This window comes from Dacryopinax primogenitus, assembly GCF_000292625.1.
Source record: "Dacryopinax primogenitus strain DJM-731 SS1 chromosome Unknown DACRYscaffold_2, whole genome shotgun sequence".
NCBI classification, from domain to species: domain Eukaryota; kingdom Fungi; phylum Basidiomycota; class Dacrymycetes; order Dacrymycetales; family Dacrymycetaceae; genus Dacryopinax; species Dacryopinax primogenitus.
In genome coordinates, this window is record NW_024467199.1 from 1,454,906 (window position 1) to 1,471,255 (window position 16,350).

Below are 16,350 nucleotides of genomic sequence, written 5' to 3' on the forward strand. Positions count from 1 at the left end.
CCTCCTCCGCCTGAGTACGAAGCGGCGTTCGCAAACGATCTCACTCAGGACTTCAGCCGTTTACGCATGAGCGATCCTAATCCTCAATTTCGAGCTATGGACGGACAAGACCCCGCTGCTGGTCAGCCGCTCCCTCCATCTCAAACGTCCCAATCTCTCAACGGCAACGACTATCGCCCCCACCACCAGACAGTTCGGTCGGTGACGATGCCTCCCACCCCTGAGCAACAAGCGGGATGGGCTGGTCCGCCACGGAGTGCGAGTGTGCAGCAGCCGATGAAAAGCTACACCATGGGTCCCGAAATTGTGCTCGAGAACGGTGACGGTGGATCGATATACAGCACGGGCAGTACGCAAAGTGGTGGCTATGTCCCTATCGGTCCGCCCGGGCAATACAGTGGTGGCTACGGCGCTCCTCGTAATCCTTATGGAGGATATTACGGTCCCTCGCCGTGGCAGCAACAACAGCAACCGCAACCGCAATACGGAATGTATGGCCAGCCGCAAGCGTACGCACAGCCCGTTCAGCCGGACCCCCTGTACGCCGCAGCTTCTGATCTTCTCGGGCTTCCACCTGGTGCGCAACCGGCTCGAATGCCCGGCATCCCCGGAGGGTATCCCAATCAAATGTCTCCTCCAGCACAGAATTTGCCCCCGTACCCGCAGAATGCGCCTGGATTGTATCGCGGTCCTTCGATCGCGTCTAGCATGAGGAGCCAGTACAGCGGTAACAGCGCGCAAAGCTCGAACTCTTCAACATTGGCCGTCCCTTCTGCTGGGCTTCCGCTTCCGCGCGCCCCTTCTCCTGGGCTGCAACGCGGCCCAACAACAGGCGGCGCGACAGGATTACAGCGTTCGACTACTTCGGCATCCTCCATTACCACCCTCAACACACGGAAGACGAAGGCGATTGACCTCAACCAGCCACCTTTCACGAGAGAATACATCGAGCAGTACCGCGCACGGATCAAGGTCGATCCCGACCCGGAGGCGCACTTCCAGTTTGCCAAGTACCTTATCGAGGCCGCAAAGAAGGTTGGGGCACACGCGCCCGACCAGAAGGCGGTACTCAGATACCGTACTGGACTCATCAGCGAGGCATTGAAAGTGATCAAGAAACTCGCTACGAGTGCCGACCCCCTGCCAGATGCGCAGTTCTTCCTTGCCACTTGTTACGGTACGGGTATGCTTGGTCTGCAGATTGACCACGAGAAATCCTACCAGTTCTACGTCGCTGCCGCCAAGCTCAGACATCCAGCTGCGTCGTACCGTGTGGCGGTGTGCAACGAACTAGGTGCTGGAACGAAGAGAGACCTCAGCCGAGCTGTTGCGTTCTATCGCCAAGCCGCGAGTCTTGGTGACACACCGGCGATGTACAAACTCGGTATGGTTCTTCTTACGCCTAGTTTGGGACAGAAGAAGGACGAGAAGGAGGCTGTCAAGTGGCTCCGGCGAGCAGCGGAACAAGCGGATGAGGAAAATCCGCATGGTCTGCATGAACTTGGCTTGTTGCACGAGACGGGTGAATGCAGCATCGTGCCCAAGGACGAGGCGTGTGCGAGGGAGTTGTTCACTCGTGGTGGTAATCTGGGATACACGAAGTCTTGCCTCAAATTGGGTGCCTGTTACGAATATGGGGCGTTGACCTGTCCAGTGGATCCCAAGCGTTCGATTGCCTGGTACACTCGGGCAGCTGAGAAGAACGATCCGGAAGCGGAACTGGCTCTTAGTGGATGGTACTTGACTGGATGTGAAAGTGTGCTCAAGCAGAGCGACCATGAGGCTTACCTCTGGGCAAGAAGGGCGGCAAACAAAGGATTGCCGAAGGCTGAATATGCTGTCGGATACTATGCAGAGGTTGGTATTGGCATCAAGCCGGATATCGAGTTTGCGAAGAAATGGTACTTGCGTGCTGCGGGTATGTCTTTCCAACTTCCGCCGCTGAGACAGCCTACTGACTTCATCATAGCTCAAGGTCACCAACGGTCGAAAGAGCGTCTCACACAACTGAAGATGGCAAGCAGCAAACGCCTTGGTCTTACTCGGCCTACACGACAGCAGGCGAAGGACGAGTGCGTCATCATGTAGGCCTTCTTATGCCGGCCACATATACCCTTGCGATACCCCTCACAACTGCTTCCTTCTGGTTAATGGCTACAACTTCCTTTGGATTCCTTTCGTCCCTCCGCTTGTTGTAGTTCCTTGATATGAAGCATTCACGTCCCATGTAACGCCAGTGGATGTCAATGATACCGTAGCATCACCGATATAGATATCATAATGTGTAACGCAACCTTCTATAGCTTTACACATCGCAATCATACGCAATGGTCTGTTGTTACGATTGGTTGTTACGATTGTTGTTACACGCGATGATACCTTCAGAGCTCTAACCATCGGTTCCACCGCTTGCGCTCCTCATCATTCCCTTCAAACACCCAGTTGATCTCGCGTATTTCCTTGAAACCCTCGCTCAAATCGGGCTCTTCCATCTGATTAGTGAAGCTGGCGAACGCAGAGTACGGCAGCATTTCCCTTTTCTGCTGTGGCTATAAGTCAGTCATTTCATCTATACGCTGTCAAGGCGACCTACGTGGTCTCGATGCTCTGACGCTAGGCAAAAGGCACGATAAAGGTTATTATGCCAGCCGAGAGCGATCGAGACATTGAATGACAAACAGCTTCAACAATGTCAGCAGGCCACGAAAAAACGATGTCTGCATAGCGTACCGTATCGGAACACCGAGCTTCTCTGCCAGAGCTACGTACTCTTTTCGCGTCTCTTTATCTCGATTGGTGTTATCTGGCCGTCCCAAGGTGAGTGGCGGCAACAAGCCGCAGTCGAAAAACCTACCGACCACAACTCCGTGCCCTTCCCGCACCACTTTCTCGACCATCTGCATACACTTTGCTCTAGTTTTTAGGGTATCTTGATTGACATGCTGATATTTGAAGGGTTCAAAGTGCTTTCGGAAGAAGGATGTCTTGCCAGATGCCGGTGGACCAACGAAGAGGACAATCTCTGGAACAGCTGGGGTGGGAAGAAGCGCCGACGACGATGGCGCGAAGAGTGGAACTTGTACCAAGGTTAACGAATGAATCCCCGGACCGCACGGAGAAGCATACGTTGAGCAGGCAGCATTCGAGGATGGAAGCCCTTAAGTGGTGGGAGCTTGATCTGCCTGCCGTTGAAGTACTCCTACCGTAGAGTGAGATATGAAACAATCAGTCTGAATAACTGGACCCACATACCTCCGGCACATAGAAGCGAATCCCAACATTATCTGCAAACTTGCGATCTACACCACTATGATCCCCTTGTCGACCCGCAGCGTCGCCCACAAAAAAGGAGGCTTCGTAGTCTGCAAAAGTAAGCTTGCTGCCAGCTTCCTCGCCTGTTCATCTGGTATACAACTCACCAATGTCCACACCATCTTTCTTGAAAACGTTCACCACGGCATCCCACATTCCCGTCATGGGTTTGCGAAACTCGTCCTTTGCGTTGGCAGCCAGTATTTGGAACGGAATGTCCCCCAACTATGACAGTGTCTTGAGTACTACAACTGGATACGTTTGCAAGCACTCGTACTGCACTTGCCACAAGCCCGACCTTCTTCTTCCATTCAGCAATATTGGCGGTTCCAATCGTGGCTTTTCGGTGTGCTTGACTCTGGTTCGTGAATATGACCACCGAATATCTGTTGTATTCGATCACATCAGATCACTATTGTCGCAAAGACATACCCAGTTGTATGCGCCTCTTTCACCTTCTTCAGCACATGCAACCCCCACCACCTCCAGTCCATGTGATCCTTAGCAAACTTCGCACCAGATTTCGGTTCAATGAGCGTCCCGTCGAGATCAAAGGCGGCTATCTTGGAGCGCGATGGAGGCGTTAGGTGTATGCCGTGCTGACATGTGCCACGCTCGCCCAGAGGTGGATACCATGTTATCGGAGAAGTCGGATTTGGCTGAGCAGCATCAGGCTTGTTAAAAATAGAGAAGACTGCTTTCGGCCCGTCGGATTTCGCTTTCTTAGAAGGATGTTCTTGAGAAGAGTCAGGTGTTAACTCTGCGATGCTTCTCTTGTTGGCTATAGCCATCATGTGAGCGGTGCGATTGCGTCTCCGCGACGAGCTCACATTCTCTAGATGTTGAGTTCTTGGACGGCATAATGATAACAACACTGCTTTATATTATCGAATCTGTGGATTGCGGACTGGAATAGCAGAGTAATTAATGACAGCTGGACGGCACAAGGGATGATGATCATCCCTGAGCACGTGATTAAATTTACCGACGCGTCGACGCGACAACGCGCCAACCGTCTCTTCCTCGTCGACCACCATGTCCCAGAAACAACATACAGATATCAATTATTCCTTCCCTCTTACTTCCTACAGGGAACTTGCAGAGGCTATTACTGAGCTTGGAGTACCATGTCAAGCGTCTGATATCGAGAAACCAACAGGGCATGGAATGCAGGCGATTTATGCTTTAATGCTGGAGGAATTAGCGGGGATCTCTGTGGACACCTTTGACCGTCCAAGGTCCCAGCTGCTGGGGCAGAATGTGTACCGGGTGAGTTTTTATAGTGCTGCGAACTGCCGCGCGTGTTGAATGACATGCAGGAATACTACAATGACGCACTCACACTTCAAATGTTCCACTATCACCTGTCTAACATTGCGGTCATCGCCGGTGTCAATGACTTCGCTATGTCCGACATACTACGACCCGAAGGCAAGCATACACGGGAAATTCTCAGCGCTCTTATCAACTTCATCAAATTCAAGCAAGAGCGGCACCCTATATTCGACGAGATCCAGCACGATGTGGAAGAAGTGCTGCAACGGCGGGATATGGTAGAATTCGAGCTTGCACGTGAGGATGCACGGCTACAGGATGCCAAAAAACAGCGAGAAGAAAACATTCCAAAGATTCAAGCGATGAAGGAGCGGAACGACGCCCATCGACGACAGTTGCGTCAGCTGCATAAGACGCAGACAAATACCACGAACGAGATTGCAATCCTGAAGGAGGAAAAGAAGAAACTCACTGAGCGCCTCAGCAACGTCCAATATGAGATGCAGACTGCTATCCTTGCAAACGAAACGCAGAAATCTCGCATCGTTCAAAGCCCTGACCGGCTGAAGCGAACGATTTCCGAAATGAGCTCACACGCCTCACAAGAACGACAGCAGCTCTCCCAAATCGAAGCTACCGCTCGAGATCTACAAGTTCGGCTAGAGCACATAGTCATGCTCGAGCAGGATGTCCGGCATTGCAATGGCATCTTGAAACAAGTGGAACAGGAACTCACGAAATTGGACGAGGCAGATCGCAAGCTTGACCATGCTAGGGCTGCCCTGGACAAGAAGAATACGGAGTCACGCGAGCTTGAGACACACATCGAGGTTCGTGTTCGACCTGCACAATCGAGACACCCAGCTAAAACACTATAACAGCAACTCGATCGACAGCTAGCGAATGCGCAAGATAAACTGACCCGGGCAGTCAACGCGGCACAAGAGAAGCGTCGAGCTGCCCAGACGAAGATGGATAGGCTGAGGGAGGAGTATGAGGAGATTGCGCAGGAGCGTGACCAGAAAGAGAAGCTCATGGTTGGGAAACGAAAAGACATCGAGAATTTGGAGGGGATGATCGCGGAACATCTGGCTGCCAACCAGGCTGAGCTCAAGGCCTTACTGGAAGAATATTTTAGGCTGCGGGACAAAGTTGGTGAGTACCGTTGCAATTGCTCAAATGTGCTCCCGTGCTAACCAGAGCGTAGCCGAATATCAGACGCAGCTGGCTGCAAAACTCGGCCTTGATTTCAGAGCCGACAATGTTGCTATTAGTTAATGTGTAATATCTTTTATTGTTCCGATTCGTGGATTGCAAGGTATAACTAGGATACTATTGTAACAACAGACGACAGGATGCCACATTACAGCGAGAACAGCTACTGTACTAGCCCGAGAAGTGAAGAAAATACATGACGGGGTCTCTATGTTCTCCCCCTCTTCTTCTTTGGATTGTTGCGTTCCTTTGCACAGTCATCACAGAAGAACGAACCTTTCGGAGGATTGTCAAGACCGAGGCACTCCAAATGAAACCATCCCCCGTGCGGGCAGTCCTCGGCATCACACCCAATCATCTAACACCACATCGTTAAGCAAACATTTCCAAGCGTGACGAAAATGACCTCACCTCGCCGAAGGACACACGGTGGCAGTAGCAATATGTCGGTTCCATTGCATTGATAGGCATGTTGATCACCACATCGGAGGGCTGCGGCTGCTCCGCTTCGTTTTCGTCGGTCCGCTCCTTGCCCTTCCTGTCCCTCTTTCGGCCACGACGTGTGTCCGAGTACTCGGGTTTCTCTTCGGGCTCTTCGAAGGTGAGCGTGCCGTCCATGGGATGCGTGCCTGGACGAAGACCGATTGCGACAGAGGCTTCATATTCTTTGATCTTCGCGTCCAGAGAACGCACATGGCGATCAACCTGAGCACATAATCAGCTTTGGGTATGAACACAAAGACGTCCGTAGGCGTACAAGGTCATACATGGCCTTGGCTATGCCAATCTTCTCGTCTGATGCTCGTAAAGACTCACGAGATAGCTGAGCTATCTGAGCCAGCATACGTCTGGTGATGACACTGGCTGCTTCGACTTCGATTTCCTTCGATTGTGCCTGTGACTGTGTCCCCTTTGAGATAGTGACTTCAGAGGTGACAATGCCGTTGAGGTTCTTGCTGTCCGGCGTGATGGGGTCCAAAGAGGACTGAGATGATCTGGAAGAGACGCGTGACAGGGTGGTGGACTCGCTCGCGCCGCGCGGTGATCGACGAGAGGGGCTGCCTTCATCCTTCGATGAACGCTTTCGCTTCTTTGACTTTGGCGACTCTGTTATGCCATTAACGTGTGGAGATTGCACCAGCTGCACGGTGTGGTCTATCGTTGTTGTGCTCGCACCACTGGAGCTGACAGGTTTCTCGACCAGATGGACAGAATTCGACGATTCGGGGGGAACGTCGGGGGAGGTTGTCGCGTCTGGTAGCGGCGGGGGTGCCGGAGGTGGTTCGAGTAAAGCGTGTCGAAAAGCGATATATTGTTTAATAGCGGGAAGTTGAAGAGCAAGGTGTGCTGTAGAATTGGTGAGAAGAACTCACGCGACGATATGCACAAGCGCGTACCTTCCACCTGTTCGTCCAGTTCTTGCATGAGGTTGTAGGACCGATGAAGTGATACGGGTAGCTCATTGATGACTAACACGAGATATTCAGCATCTAGTATCAATACAACTAAATTAACAAGCTTACTCTCATAGTATTCTTGCCTGAAGGCCTCCCACTCCTCGATCTGTTCCTCCGTAGGGCCCTCCTCTTCGGCTCCGTCTGCTTCCTCCTGGCCTGTAACCTCAGGATGCTCTACAACGTCATTAACCTCCTCTGCCACTTCCTCCTGCTCTACATCCTCGATATCTTCAACCTCGTCAATGATGGCAACAGCGCGACTGGTATTTGAGCGTCTCTTCTTCCTCGGACGGAGAGGCATCTGTGAGAGTGACTATAGTGGAAAGCTCAGGGATTGACGAGAAGTGGGCGATGATGCGAAGCCAGCAAGACCCTGAATGGCGGAGGCAGAGTCACGTGATATAAATTCAAACTCCCCACACAGCACGACTGAATGGACCTCTGAAAACTAGTTGGCGGGGAGGAAGATGCTTGGCAGGGCGAGGAACTGCTTCTGAAAGTACTAGACTTTACTTGTTCAGTGATACTGTTTGCAAACGTAATGTCATTGCAGGCCGCTACTCAATACAGCGCTGGATTGGATTGTAACAAAAACAGGAGGTAACGTAGGCGATTTCGCTAAGCTAACAACAAGCAAGCACTGGGACAGAAGACTAGCAGCTAGTGTGGCAGCGCTTTAATTGATTTGGGGGGATAGAGTACATAAGCAGGATAGGGTGGTCTTGATTGAGAACCAACGTTATTTTGTTGATACATGTATGGTCGGGTGACAGTGCTGCCATATGACCCAAGGGCTCAAAGGCCAGAAGGCAGCGTAGAAGACAGGTATAAGCACAACTCTGGCTGCCGTTCGACGGCAGTAAGGGTGCACTGATGGCGTAGAGTAGCATATGTGTACATCCTTGTGATACAAAGGACTTGGTTGGCTTTGATACAGTGTGGGGTCGGTGGGGTTACACGCAGTTACACTCAGTTGCTTGGTGTTCGCTCTTGCGAGACCTCCAGACGAGGGAAGTATTCCGGGCGTTGCATGACGGGGGGAGCGTGAGGGGTGAGCATGCTGTTGCTACGACGAGCAGACCAGGGCGCCATCAATCCTTCCATAGGATGAGCGCTGCCCGACCCGGGAGAAGTAAACCCGCTAAGAGTGGGAGTAGGCATGCCCATCGCAGTACGCGTCATAGTGTTAAGGGGACTCATGCCAGTGCGAATCCTTGGTCGATTCAGATCCTCCGCCCCAGGAGGCACAAGCATCCCTTCGCCGCTCGTACGATGGGTAGACTCAGGTCGGCGCTGAGCAGCGCTCCACTCGGCGTACTCGGGCAAACTTGGATGGACGCATTCAGTCGGGGTAGGCGCGTAAAGCTGGAGACCACGTCGAGTGGGCTGTATGGTGCGCGGGATCTCTGGTGGCTGGAGTGGAGTGTGCATGACCTGATCGAGAGGGGTGATCGGAGGATGGGAAGAGGGCATGTTGAACCCGGCAGAAGTCATGTCCGACGCATGGGTCACAGAAAGCATCGGTGCGGGGATGTTGGGTTGACCACGTAAGGGAGGGATGCTGACGCTCAGCCCTGGCTTATGCCGCCGTCCAGCAGAGCGAGGCGCAGATCCCGGCCCCATTGGCGGAGGTGGTAGCTGGCCAAATGGCTGCGGCATCGTGTGCGGCAATGCGCTAGAATGGGATGCCGGGATGGCCATATGATGATGTGCTGGAGAAGGGTTGCCCATGCGCCGGGTCATGAGCTTCGAAATCTTAGCACCTCCGGGGTGGCGGCCCTGGACGCATTCGAAGTCCCAAGTGACCACGAGCGCCACATGAGTGTCGTCTATTTGCTGATGTGCGTGCTGGCCGGCAGCATGCGCAGAATAAGGGCTTGCGACCACGAATTTCTGCACGACGCTCATCCCGCGCACGGTCTCGAAGATCTCTTCTCGGTCGTCCTGCTTGTCCGAAGGTACACCGCTGATATGGTCATTGGAGCGCGAGCCTTCAAGAAGGTAAGACCAGAACTGAGGCATAAACGGCGCCGTGTATTGGTAGGGATGTTCGTCGTTCGCACGAGTCTCGATAAGGTCGACAGGAACGTCCGTCGTGCTCTTTGCCTCTCCGAGCCAGTACACGGTCGTCACGCATCGGAGGTCCAGCTCCTGGACAGAGCTGAGGAAGAGCGAGGCGCACATGCTCTGTGCCCCCTCGAGGATGGCGGATGACTCGTGCAAAGGCGGAAGCACAAGTTGACTCTCGATGTGCAGGAACTGACACGGGAGGGTATCGTACATGTACTTGACTTGAGCATAACGGATATCTGCCATCGGAAGGTCCTCGAAGAAGACGACATCGAGCATCGCGTGTGGAGATGGAATCGGGAACGTTGCTTTCGCATAGTAGTGGGCGGGGATGGTCTGTATAGGCCCAGATGCCCATATGGAAAAGCCAGACACGACGGTCGGGCTTCCCAGATGGCTGGTCGCAAACCCAGGGTAGGCGCTCGGGCGAGAGGAAGCGCTGCTCTCGAACGAGCCACGTGCGGAAGACATGTACGAGGGCGTGATGGGCATCATGGAGGAAGAGTCTGTGGGAGAGCCAGACTGGGGAGACAAACCCGGATCCATCAGTATATCAGACGTGATAGAAACGTTAGAAAGACGATGCGAGCGCACGGCTGGCATAGTAGCTTTCTGATCTGCCTTGCCATCTTCCTCGAACACCGGGTCCACAAGTGCTTTCATCACTGTGGAAAACGTCAGCTATATGCTACTTGTACGCTGATGAAAGTGCTTACACTCATGATCGTTCTTATGGGTATTCTTGAGCACTTGGATATGGCTCGAGATTTGTTTCCTCGTACGACGCTTCCCAGTGAGTTTATAAATATGTTCCGCAATGAGCTCGTTCCTGCCACACAGCTTGCCATTGATCTGCATCTTGCGTCTTCCCAGCTTTGGAACAACTTTGATAGCTATATGCGCATATCAGTCGCCCTATACCAGTGCTACTTGTCGTGGAAGGCCTACCCTGATGAAACGCTTCTTCAACATCAGCGCTCCATACTTCCTCAGTACCATCCGAGTTCTTCCGGCTTCTCTTGTTCCCGCTGCCAACGCCGAGGAACATCTGAGTGGGGTCGACGTCCGCAGGAGCAGACATCCTGCGTTTGCCGGCATTCGATACTGCTTCCTCGCTTGAGTTGCTTCTATACATCGGGCGGCGTTCTACACTACCCGGCATAGGAGGTGCTTGCATCCCTTCTGGTCCATAGGAGGGGAAAGCGAAACTCCCGAGCTTTGGTTGCTGCGGAGGACTAGTGATCTGCGATTGGAGATGCTGCTGACGGAGAGCGATCGGACTCTGACTGGTACGTACGCTGCCTGCGGCAGAGTGTACGGATCCTGGTGGTGGAGAGAAGGTACCGCTAGGAGCCCGCGGGGTGTCGCTGTTCGAGTCGGGGCCGTCGGTGTGTTGGTCGCCAGATACAGAGCCGCCTACAGAATCACCAGAGCGAGAGGGGGTCATCTGCTGTTGCCAAGAGGCAGCGGAGCGCCCAGTTGAGGATCGCGGAGAGGTAATGTTTACTGCTGCAGAGGTGGTGGGGGACGCGGTTGCCTCTGCCGAGGGGATGGACCCGTCGGGATTGAGAACTTGCTGCAGGGCTGAGGGGTGGGAATGAGGGGAATGCGGTAAGCGAGAAGAGGAGGGCATACCAGACGTTTGAGGAAAGGAATGCGGGGATTCGAAGGCCATCATGATTTTTGCACAACACCGGACCGCGATGATAAGTTGGACCGGTGCTAGATGAAGCAAGTGAATGCCGTGAGCAAATGCGTTCCAACCATGCCGGTAATGAACTTACATAATATGCTTCTGTTGTACAGACAGGTGAAGACGAATTTCGGGTTGTTTTGAGGGTACAGAGACGGGGATTGAGGACAGGAATGGAGGGAATGGATAAGCAGCAGAATGCGGCGATAATGTAGTCAAGGGAAAAGGGAGAAGGTGAGGGGGAGATGAAGGAGAAGAATGCGGGTGAGTTCGGTGAGAGCGGTAGATGATACAATAGACAAGCGCCGGTAAGGTTCAAGGGGAGACGCGCGATGGGAGGAGCACGATGGATGGGTCGGAGTAGTCTTCCCAATAGGACTGTTGAATCACGGTGTTGAGGGAAGAGGCAGCCACTAACCACGGAATAACAAATATGACACGGTGTGAAAGGGAATGTTGGAATGCGCTCTACCACAATGAATAGGCACCACTTTCAAAGGTGAGGGTTGAGGAATGGAGGAATGAAAGGGAAGTGGGATGTTGAGAGGGGGGAGAGGGAAGTTGAGGAGGTAGAGGGTGACAGTTATGAGGCAATGTCAGGTTAATTACAGTGATCCTTAATCAGGTGCCCAGGCCGTTTCTTCTCTTCCCTCCCTTCCTCTCGCCTTGATGGGAGGCTGGTTAGGCTTCCATCAGTGCCGCCGGCTTCTTTACTTAAACCCGATGCAATAACGCCACGTGCGTCTTCCATATGTGCCTAGATGCTTTCCGACCTTCCTCTCGCTTCTCCTGTGCAGAACGGCGTTCGCAGCGAGAGGAGCGGAAAAAGTTTGGGAAGGTGTACGCGTGCCGGTATGTTGCCATTGCCCCCTCACGAGACGCTCGTATATACCCCCGAACTTGCCTCCGATTGGTCCATTCTTAGCCTCCGTGTCCAGCCTCCTCTTCTCACCAGTTCTTTGTCTCACCACCTTACCCTCTGAACACACCGTGTTCGTACCCACCGTCCACCCAACCACAACTTAATCACCCTACCTACTTGTCAATGCCACAAATCCAAGATCACCGCCATAGCCCCACCGAGTGATCGTGCCCATCGGACGTTCCCACGGTGGGTCTCTCCCGTTGAGTGTGTTTCCGCAATACGGGCGAGTGATTTTGATACTGACTGGCTCTTGGCAAGCATACGACGTGGCCTTCTTTGTCTTCCCCGCATAGGTCACGTAAAACTGATCGATCAACATGAGACGCGTTTCCCACTCTATCGTAATCCTGAGATATTGAGGATCAGCATCACACATCCGGCCTCTTGATCGAAGGATGATTGTGGATATCAAGACATCATCCAACTTCGAACACAGGCTCGGCAAAATTACGCACACCTGTATTCTTACGATCCCCCCCCTTCAAAAAAAAATCCTGAGACAATAGTTCTTCCTGGAGAACATACAGAAACTGTTAGTGTTGGGAAGTACGTCAGCCATTCCGAGAGAAGAATGTAGGGCGAAACGGAGTCGAACTATCTTCCGTGGCTTGCCATGTTTCGAGTATCTTTAGCTATGCATCCAGATTTTCACCATATAGCCGTCCTATTTATTACCAACAGTGCCGACTGAGATGGTTTACAACAACTTCATCAGCCGGCCCAGAGGTGCTGCCTGCCGCAAAGTCTGTGATGCCACGTGGCTCAGGGGTCAGCCGCGGAAGCAAGCTTGGTCGTGAGTTGCTTCTGTCCCAAAGTCTTCTTCTTATGTCCGGCCATGGCAGTTCCCGCCTCCAACATAGCCTCGTCCTCAGCTAGAGTCGGACTTACACCGACTCCAACACAAGCCTCCAGTTCCCAATCCCAGCCAGATCCATTTCAAGCGATCCAATGGGATCGCTGCCTCCTAACTTTTTTCAGAAGCGTAAGTCTCAGCTATGCCCCGCTGTCACCAGCCAGTGCCTGAGTCAGGCTTCCTTCCTCAGGCCGGACTGACAGAATGCTGCAAAGCGTTCGAGTTGGATATGCTCGTTATGAGTCCCGAACAGGAGCGCGTGCGCGTGCCCGCTGCGATTGGACAGCTCGTGCGAGACTTTATGGTATGCTGCCCGATTGCTGCCCGATTGATCCCTGTTGATTCTTCAGACACCTATCAACCCTCCTAATGCTGTGTTCCGGGGATTAGAAGAACGAAAGCTTGATTACTTGCCGTTGACGAAGGACACGGTCTCTCGTAAGACTGTGTGTTCATTTCTCAGGTTTGTGGTGTGATCGTGTCGTTCTCATGACCATGTAGCATATCGCAACCGTGGCCCGATTTTTGGCGGAGTCCAAGGCTCGAAATTGCCGATCCAATCGGTCAGAGTTTCTGCGACAAACGAGCGTAACTGCGCTCCAATCCGCTAGTGGTGACGACGAGATGGAAAGCACGAGGAACCCGCCTACGGGAACCGCCTCTGGTTCAGCAGCGCGCACGGCAGCCAAACCGATCGACCGTGATATCCAGATGCAGTATGATATTGTGAAGAATGCCGAAGGGCCATTGCGAAGAACTACAGCTAAGGGAAAGGAGAAGGAAGAACATCCAATTGGGCAAGGGACCGGGGGTCGGTTGGTCAAGAACGAGTCGGAAACGAAGAAGACAACTTTTTCTGATCGTCCTGGCTTGGAAGAACGATTTGCTAACCTGGAAGAGCATCTTGCAGTTCGATATGGTATGTATCAAGTCGATCGATCGACAGCGCCGTTGATTTTGGTTAGTTCCGGCTGCACCAGAGGATCTGTACTATCGAGTGAAGGCCTTAGAAGACTATGTCGTCAAATTAGAAAAGGGCTATCCTCCTTGGTCTGCTCTTCATTTCAACCAACCTCAAAGAGCTGTCAGTGCATTATGATTAACTCGTGATATACATGCTGATAAATATACAATACAGTGGCCACCGGCTCCACATGCTACACCGATTATTATACCTGCACACTTGACCGCTTTGGAGAAGGATCAATCGACTCCCGCTATGACAAACGTGTCACAGCAACATCCTGAATATACTGCAGTACAGGAAAAGCCTAACAAACCAAATGCAGCAAGAAATGTTGGCGAAAAGCCCAAGGAACCACCAAAGGTAGCAAGAAATATGTCAAGTTTGCGACGCGTCATGCTGGAAAGACAAGCGGTGGAGGAAGCCTTACGTGAGCTCAAGCAGAGAAGACCAAAAACTTAGGCGAAGGTGCCTCCTAGGCGGGGCCTTTCATCCATTGTCGAATATCGCCGCCTATGACCGCCTTGGCCTTCTTTGCTCGAGGGGCGGACTTCTTCTCCGGTATGGCAATTCCGGTTCGCTTGGCTTGGACGATTTGCCAGAGCTTGACCAGCCCCTGTCCCATTCTGTTGCGGGGTTAACAGGGAAAATGCAAGATAACAGTGCAGACCTACGTCACACCGTCTACGTCGGCCTCTCGCACCCACTTCAGCCCATCGTCCGCGCCATCCTCCAGCTTCCGCTTCTTGACAAGGGCTTTCGAAGAGGCTTCGAGAGCTGGTGGTTCGCTTCCACCTTCCAGTACGACCCAGAGCGCATAATATGTTTTGTGTATATGGCTGAAGATGTGGCGGACATCTCCAACTACTTGCGATTCGCTGGCGTAATGCAGATGTGTTTGAGAGGTGCCAGATTCTGGGACATCCCGAATCAACTGGTCGATAAGTGTATGCGTGCTTTTGAGCAGGGTATCTGTAGAGGGAGACGTATCTGCCAGATCGAGCGTCGGGAATTCCCAGAGCCCACCGAGCAAACCTAAATATGGATCAGATCTTCTGGGAGTCTCATAGCATGCCTTGATCATTACCTTTCTCGGGTCGCTTTACGAACAAGAACCAGCTGTCTCCCTTGCTCTTCCACTCGATGACGTTGACCGCGCTCGCCTCCTCTCTAGCCTTCTTCCGTTCGATGCTCATGGGATAGCGAGTTACGCCGTCTCGTGGATCCGGTGGAAAAGGCTCGCAAATTTGACATGCATCTTCAATATCATTGACGAGAGGTGCTGATAGCTGACCCTGTTGGGGTGAATGTCAGTACCGTCCAGAAGTCTGCAGGTATGACTACCTGAGTCTCCAGCCATGCAGCGCAAGAGGTCCTGAGCGGACAACCACCGCAGTTCGGATCTCTCGGTTTGCACACAGTGCTGCCAAGCTCAATAAGGGCTTGATTCCAGTCACCCGCCCTATCGACCTTTTTGACCAGCTCGTCGGCTGCATTCCACAGTATTGTTTCTGTCTGCTTCGACTTCAAATTCGCGTGTATCGCTAAGAGTCGACTTAGCAGCCGCTGTACGTTTCCGTCTATCTAAATACTGGTGAGACAAAAGTGGTGTGCTGTGATAAAAAGACTCACTGCAGGCGCCTTTGTGTTATAGGCGATAGATGTAATAGCTCCTACAGAACCTGTGAGCTTAAAGAATGGTCAAGACATGAAAACGCACCAGCTGTGTATCGGCCTACTCCAGGAACTGCTTTCCAGGCCGTCTGAGCATCCTCCGGAAATTTCCCTTCGAATTCTTCGACAACCTTCTTGGTCCCCTCCATGAGGAGCTAAAACTATCAGATTGGGCCCGAAAATAACAAACGCGCAAAATGGACCTTTGCTCGACGATAATATCCAAGACCTTTCCAAATGGTATTGGCATCTTCTTGATCAGCCTCAGCCAAATCTTTCATGGTAGGAAACCTTTCGTCATTTTAGTGCTGCCAGGGTACTATTGTACAACACTCAGGCTGACCGTTCCATCCACCGATTGTAATAGGGTATCACAGTAGCAACTTGAGTCTGTTGGAGCATAATCTCCGAGACCCAGACCTACAATTGCGTGAGCTTCAAGAGACTGGATGGAGTCCTTTGTACCTCGTATGCTCTCTGAGCTCGCTCCTCATCATTCAAGGTGGAATCGTACTCCTTCCGCCAAGGCATGCCTCTGACGTGTTTGGAGGTATCAAACCATTTAAGTAGGTCACCTTGATGATCCTCTAGACGAGAGATGGAGTGGAATGACGTAGAATGCCGACAACCAACTTGGTCTATTGCCTTGTGTGGAGACGTTACTTGTGTTGGAGGAATGCTATCATCATCGGAAGAGAGTTCGTATACAACTTTCTCAGTCGCTTTCCGTTTCGTCCGCGTAGCCATTCCTCTCAAAGATATTAAAGTGGAAGATTTATCCAAGATATAATGAAGTCTAGCAGGTTTCGCACTGGTAATCGCAAGTATAAATCTGAAGTTCGCATGCATCAACGAGACGCGCTACCCTGAAAGCGCGTCAAAAAGGGCGTGGTGCTTCCGCATTATCATCGC

The 16,350-nt window shown here is 52.3% G+C and overlaps 7 protein-coding genes across 7 annotated transcripts; 3 read left to right on the top strand and 4 right to left on the bottom strand.

The window, feature by feature from the left end:
- Positions 1-489: 489 nt before the first annotated feature.
- DACRYDRAFT_46179 (HCP-like protein) lies at positions 490-2,088 on the top strand (the record flags this gene model as incomplete). Its single annotated transcript, XM_040774686.1, has 3 exons — positions 490-614; positions 714-1,918; positions 1,970-2,088. 3 exons carry the CDS (start codon positions 490-492, stop codon positions 2,086-2,088), a joined length of 1,449 nt encoding a protein of 482 aa, XP_040632594.1.
- A 249-nt stretch (positions 2,089-2,337) lies between these two features.
- Positions 2,338-4,211, bottom strand: DACRYDRAFT_20104 (PNK3P-domain-containing protein). The gene is made up of 10 exons (XM_040771794.1): positions 4,143-4,211; positions 3,745-4,093; positions 3,590-3,698; positions 3,420-3,537; positions 3,253-3,362; positions 3,127-3,199; positions 2,855-3,076; positions 2,731-2,803; positions 2,594-2,681; positions 2,338-2,543 (listed from the first exon to the last, which is right to left on the bottom strand). Exons 1-10 carry the CDS (start codon positions 4,171-4,173, stop codon positions 2,382-2,384), a joined length of 1,335 nt encoding a protein of 444 aa, XP_040632595.1. The 5' UTR covers positions 4,174-4,211; the 3' UTR covers positions 2,338-2,381.
- A 110-nt stretch (positions 4,212-4,321) lies between these two features.
- DACRYDRAFT_113758 (uncharacterized protein) lies at positions 4,322-5,865 on the top strand (the record flags this gene model as incomplete). The annotated part of the gene is made up of 4 exons (XM_040769695.1): positions 4,322-4,581; positions 4,632-5,417; positions 5,469-5,742; positions 5,795-5,865. The coding sequence occupies exons 1-4, from the start codon at positions 4,348-4,350 to the stop codon at positions 5,863-5,865; spliced, it is 1,365 nt and encodes a 454-aa protein (XP_040632596.1). The 5' UTR covers positions 4,322-4,347.
- Positions 5,866-5,917: 52 nt separating this feature from the next.
- Positions 5,918-7,560, bottom strand: DACRYDRAFT_98327 (uncharacterized protein; the record flags this gene model as incomplete). The annotated part of the gene is made up of 5 exons (XM_040777522.1): positions 5,918-6,160; positions 6,214-6,507; positions 6,560-7,149; positions 7,200-7,271; positions 7,326-7,560. 5 exons carry the CDS (start codon positions 7,558-7,560, stop codon positions 6,011-6,013), a joined length of 1,341 nt encoding a protein of 446 aa, XP_040632597.1. The 3' UTR covers positions 5,918-6,010.
- Positions 7,561-7,991: 431 nt separating this feature from the next.
- DACRYDRAFT_92927 (TEA-domain-containing protein) lies at positions 7,992-10,653 on the bottom strand. The gene is made up of 3 exons (XM_040777115.1): positions 10,278-10,653; positions 10,046-10,222; positions 7,992-9,994 (listed from the first exon to the last, which is right to left on the bottom strand). Exons 1-3 carry the CDS (start codon positions 10,504-10,506, stop codon positions 8,229-8,231), a joined length of 2,172 nt encoding a protein of 723 aa, XP_040632598.1. The 5' UTR covers positions 10,507-10,653; the 3' UTR covers positions 7,992-8,228.
- Positions 10,654-12,942: 2,289 nt separating this feature from the next.
- DACRYDRAFT_104190 (uncharacterized protein) lies at positions 12,943-14,048 on the top strand (the record flags this gene model as incomplete). Its single annotated transcript, XM_040767887.1, has 5 exons — positions 12,943-13,104; positions 13,151-13,246; positions 13,302-13,719; positions 13,766-13,888; positions 13,939-14,048. The coding sequence occupies 5 exons, from the start codon at positions 12,943-12,945 to the stop codon at positions 14,046-14,048; spliced, it is 909 nt and encodes a 302-aa protein (XP_040632599.1).
- Positions 14,049-14,239: 191 nt separating this feature from the next.
- DACRYDRAFT_104191 (DNA glycosylase) lies at positions 14,240-15,969 on the bottom strand (the record flags this gene model as incomplete). Its single annotated transcript, XM_040767888.1, has 9 exons — positions 14,240-14,390; positions 14,439-14,799; positions 14,852-15,059; positions 15,109-15,348; positions 15,397-15,437; positions 15,485-15,593; positions 15,642-15,729; positions 15,782-15,858; positions 15,904-15,969. 9 exons carry the CDS (start codon positions 15,967-15,969, stop codon positions 14,240-14,242), a joined length of 1,341 nt encoding a protein of 446 aa, XP_040632600.1.
- Positions 15,970-16,350: the final 381 nt, after the last annotated feature.

Excerpts from the sequence above, each read along its gene's own strand:
- DACRYDRAFT_20104 (XM_040771794.1), bottom strand. The coding sequence starts at position 4,173 with ATGCCGTCCAAGAACTCAACATCTAGAGAAT. Across the intron at positions 3,538-3,589 it reads TCGGGCTTGTGGCAAGTGCA|TTGGGGGACATTCCGTTCCA; the intron begins GTACGAGTGCTT and ends ACACTGTCATAG. Across the intron at positions 3,363-3,419 it reads GAAAGATGGTGTGGACATTG|ACTACGAAGCCTCCTTTTTT; the intron begins GTGAGTTGTATA and ends TTACTTTTGCAG.
- DACRYDRAFT_92927 (XM_040777115.1), bottom strand. The coding sequence starts at position 10,506 with ATGCAAGCACCTCCTATGCCGGGTAGTGTAGAACGCCGCCCGATGTAT. Across the intron at positions 10,223-10,277 it reads TGAAGAAGCGTTTCATCAGG|CTATCAAAGTTGTTCCAAAG; the intron begins GTAGGCCTTCCA and ends ATGCGCATATAG. Across the intron at positions 9,995-10,045 it reads CCATAAGAACGATCATGAGT|TGATGAAAGCACTTGTGGAC; the intron begins GTAAGCACTTTC and ends CGTTTTCCACAG.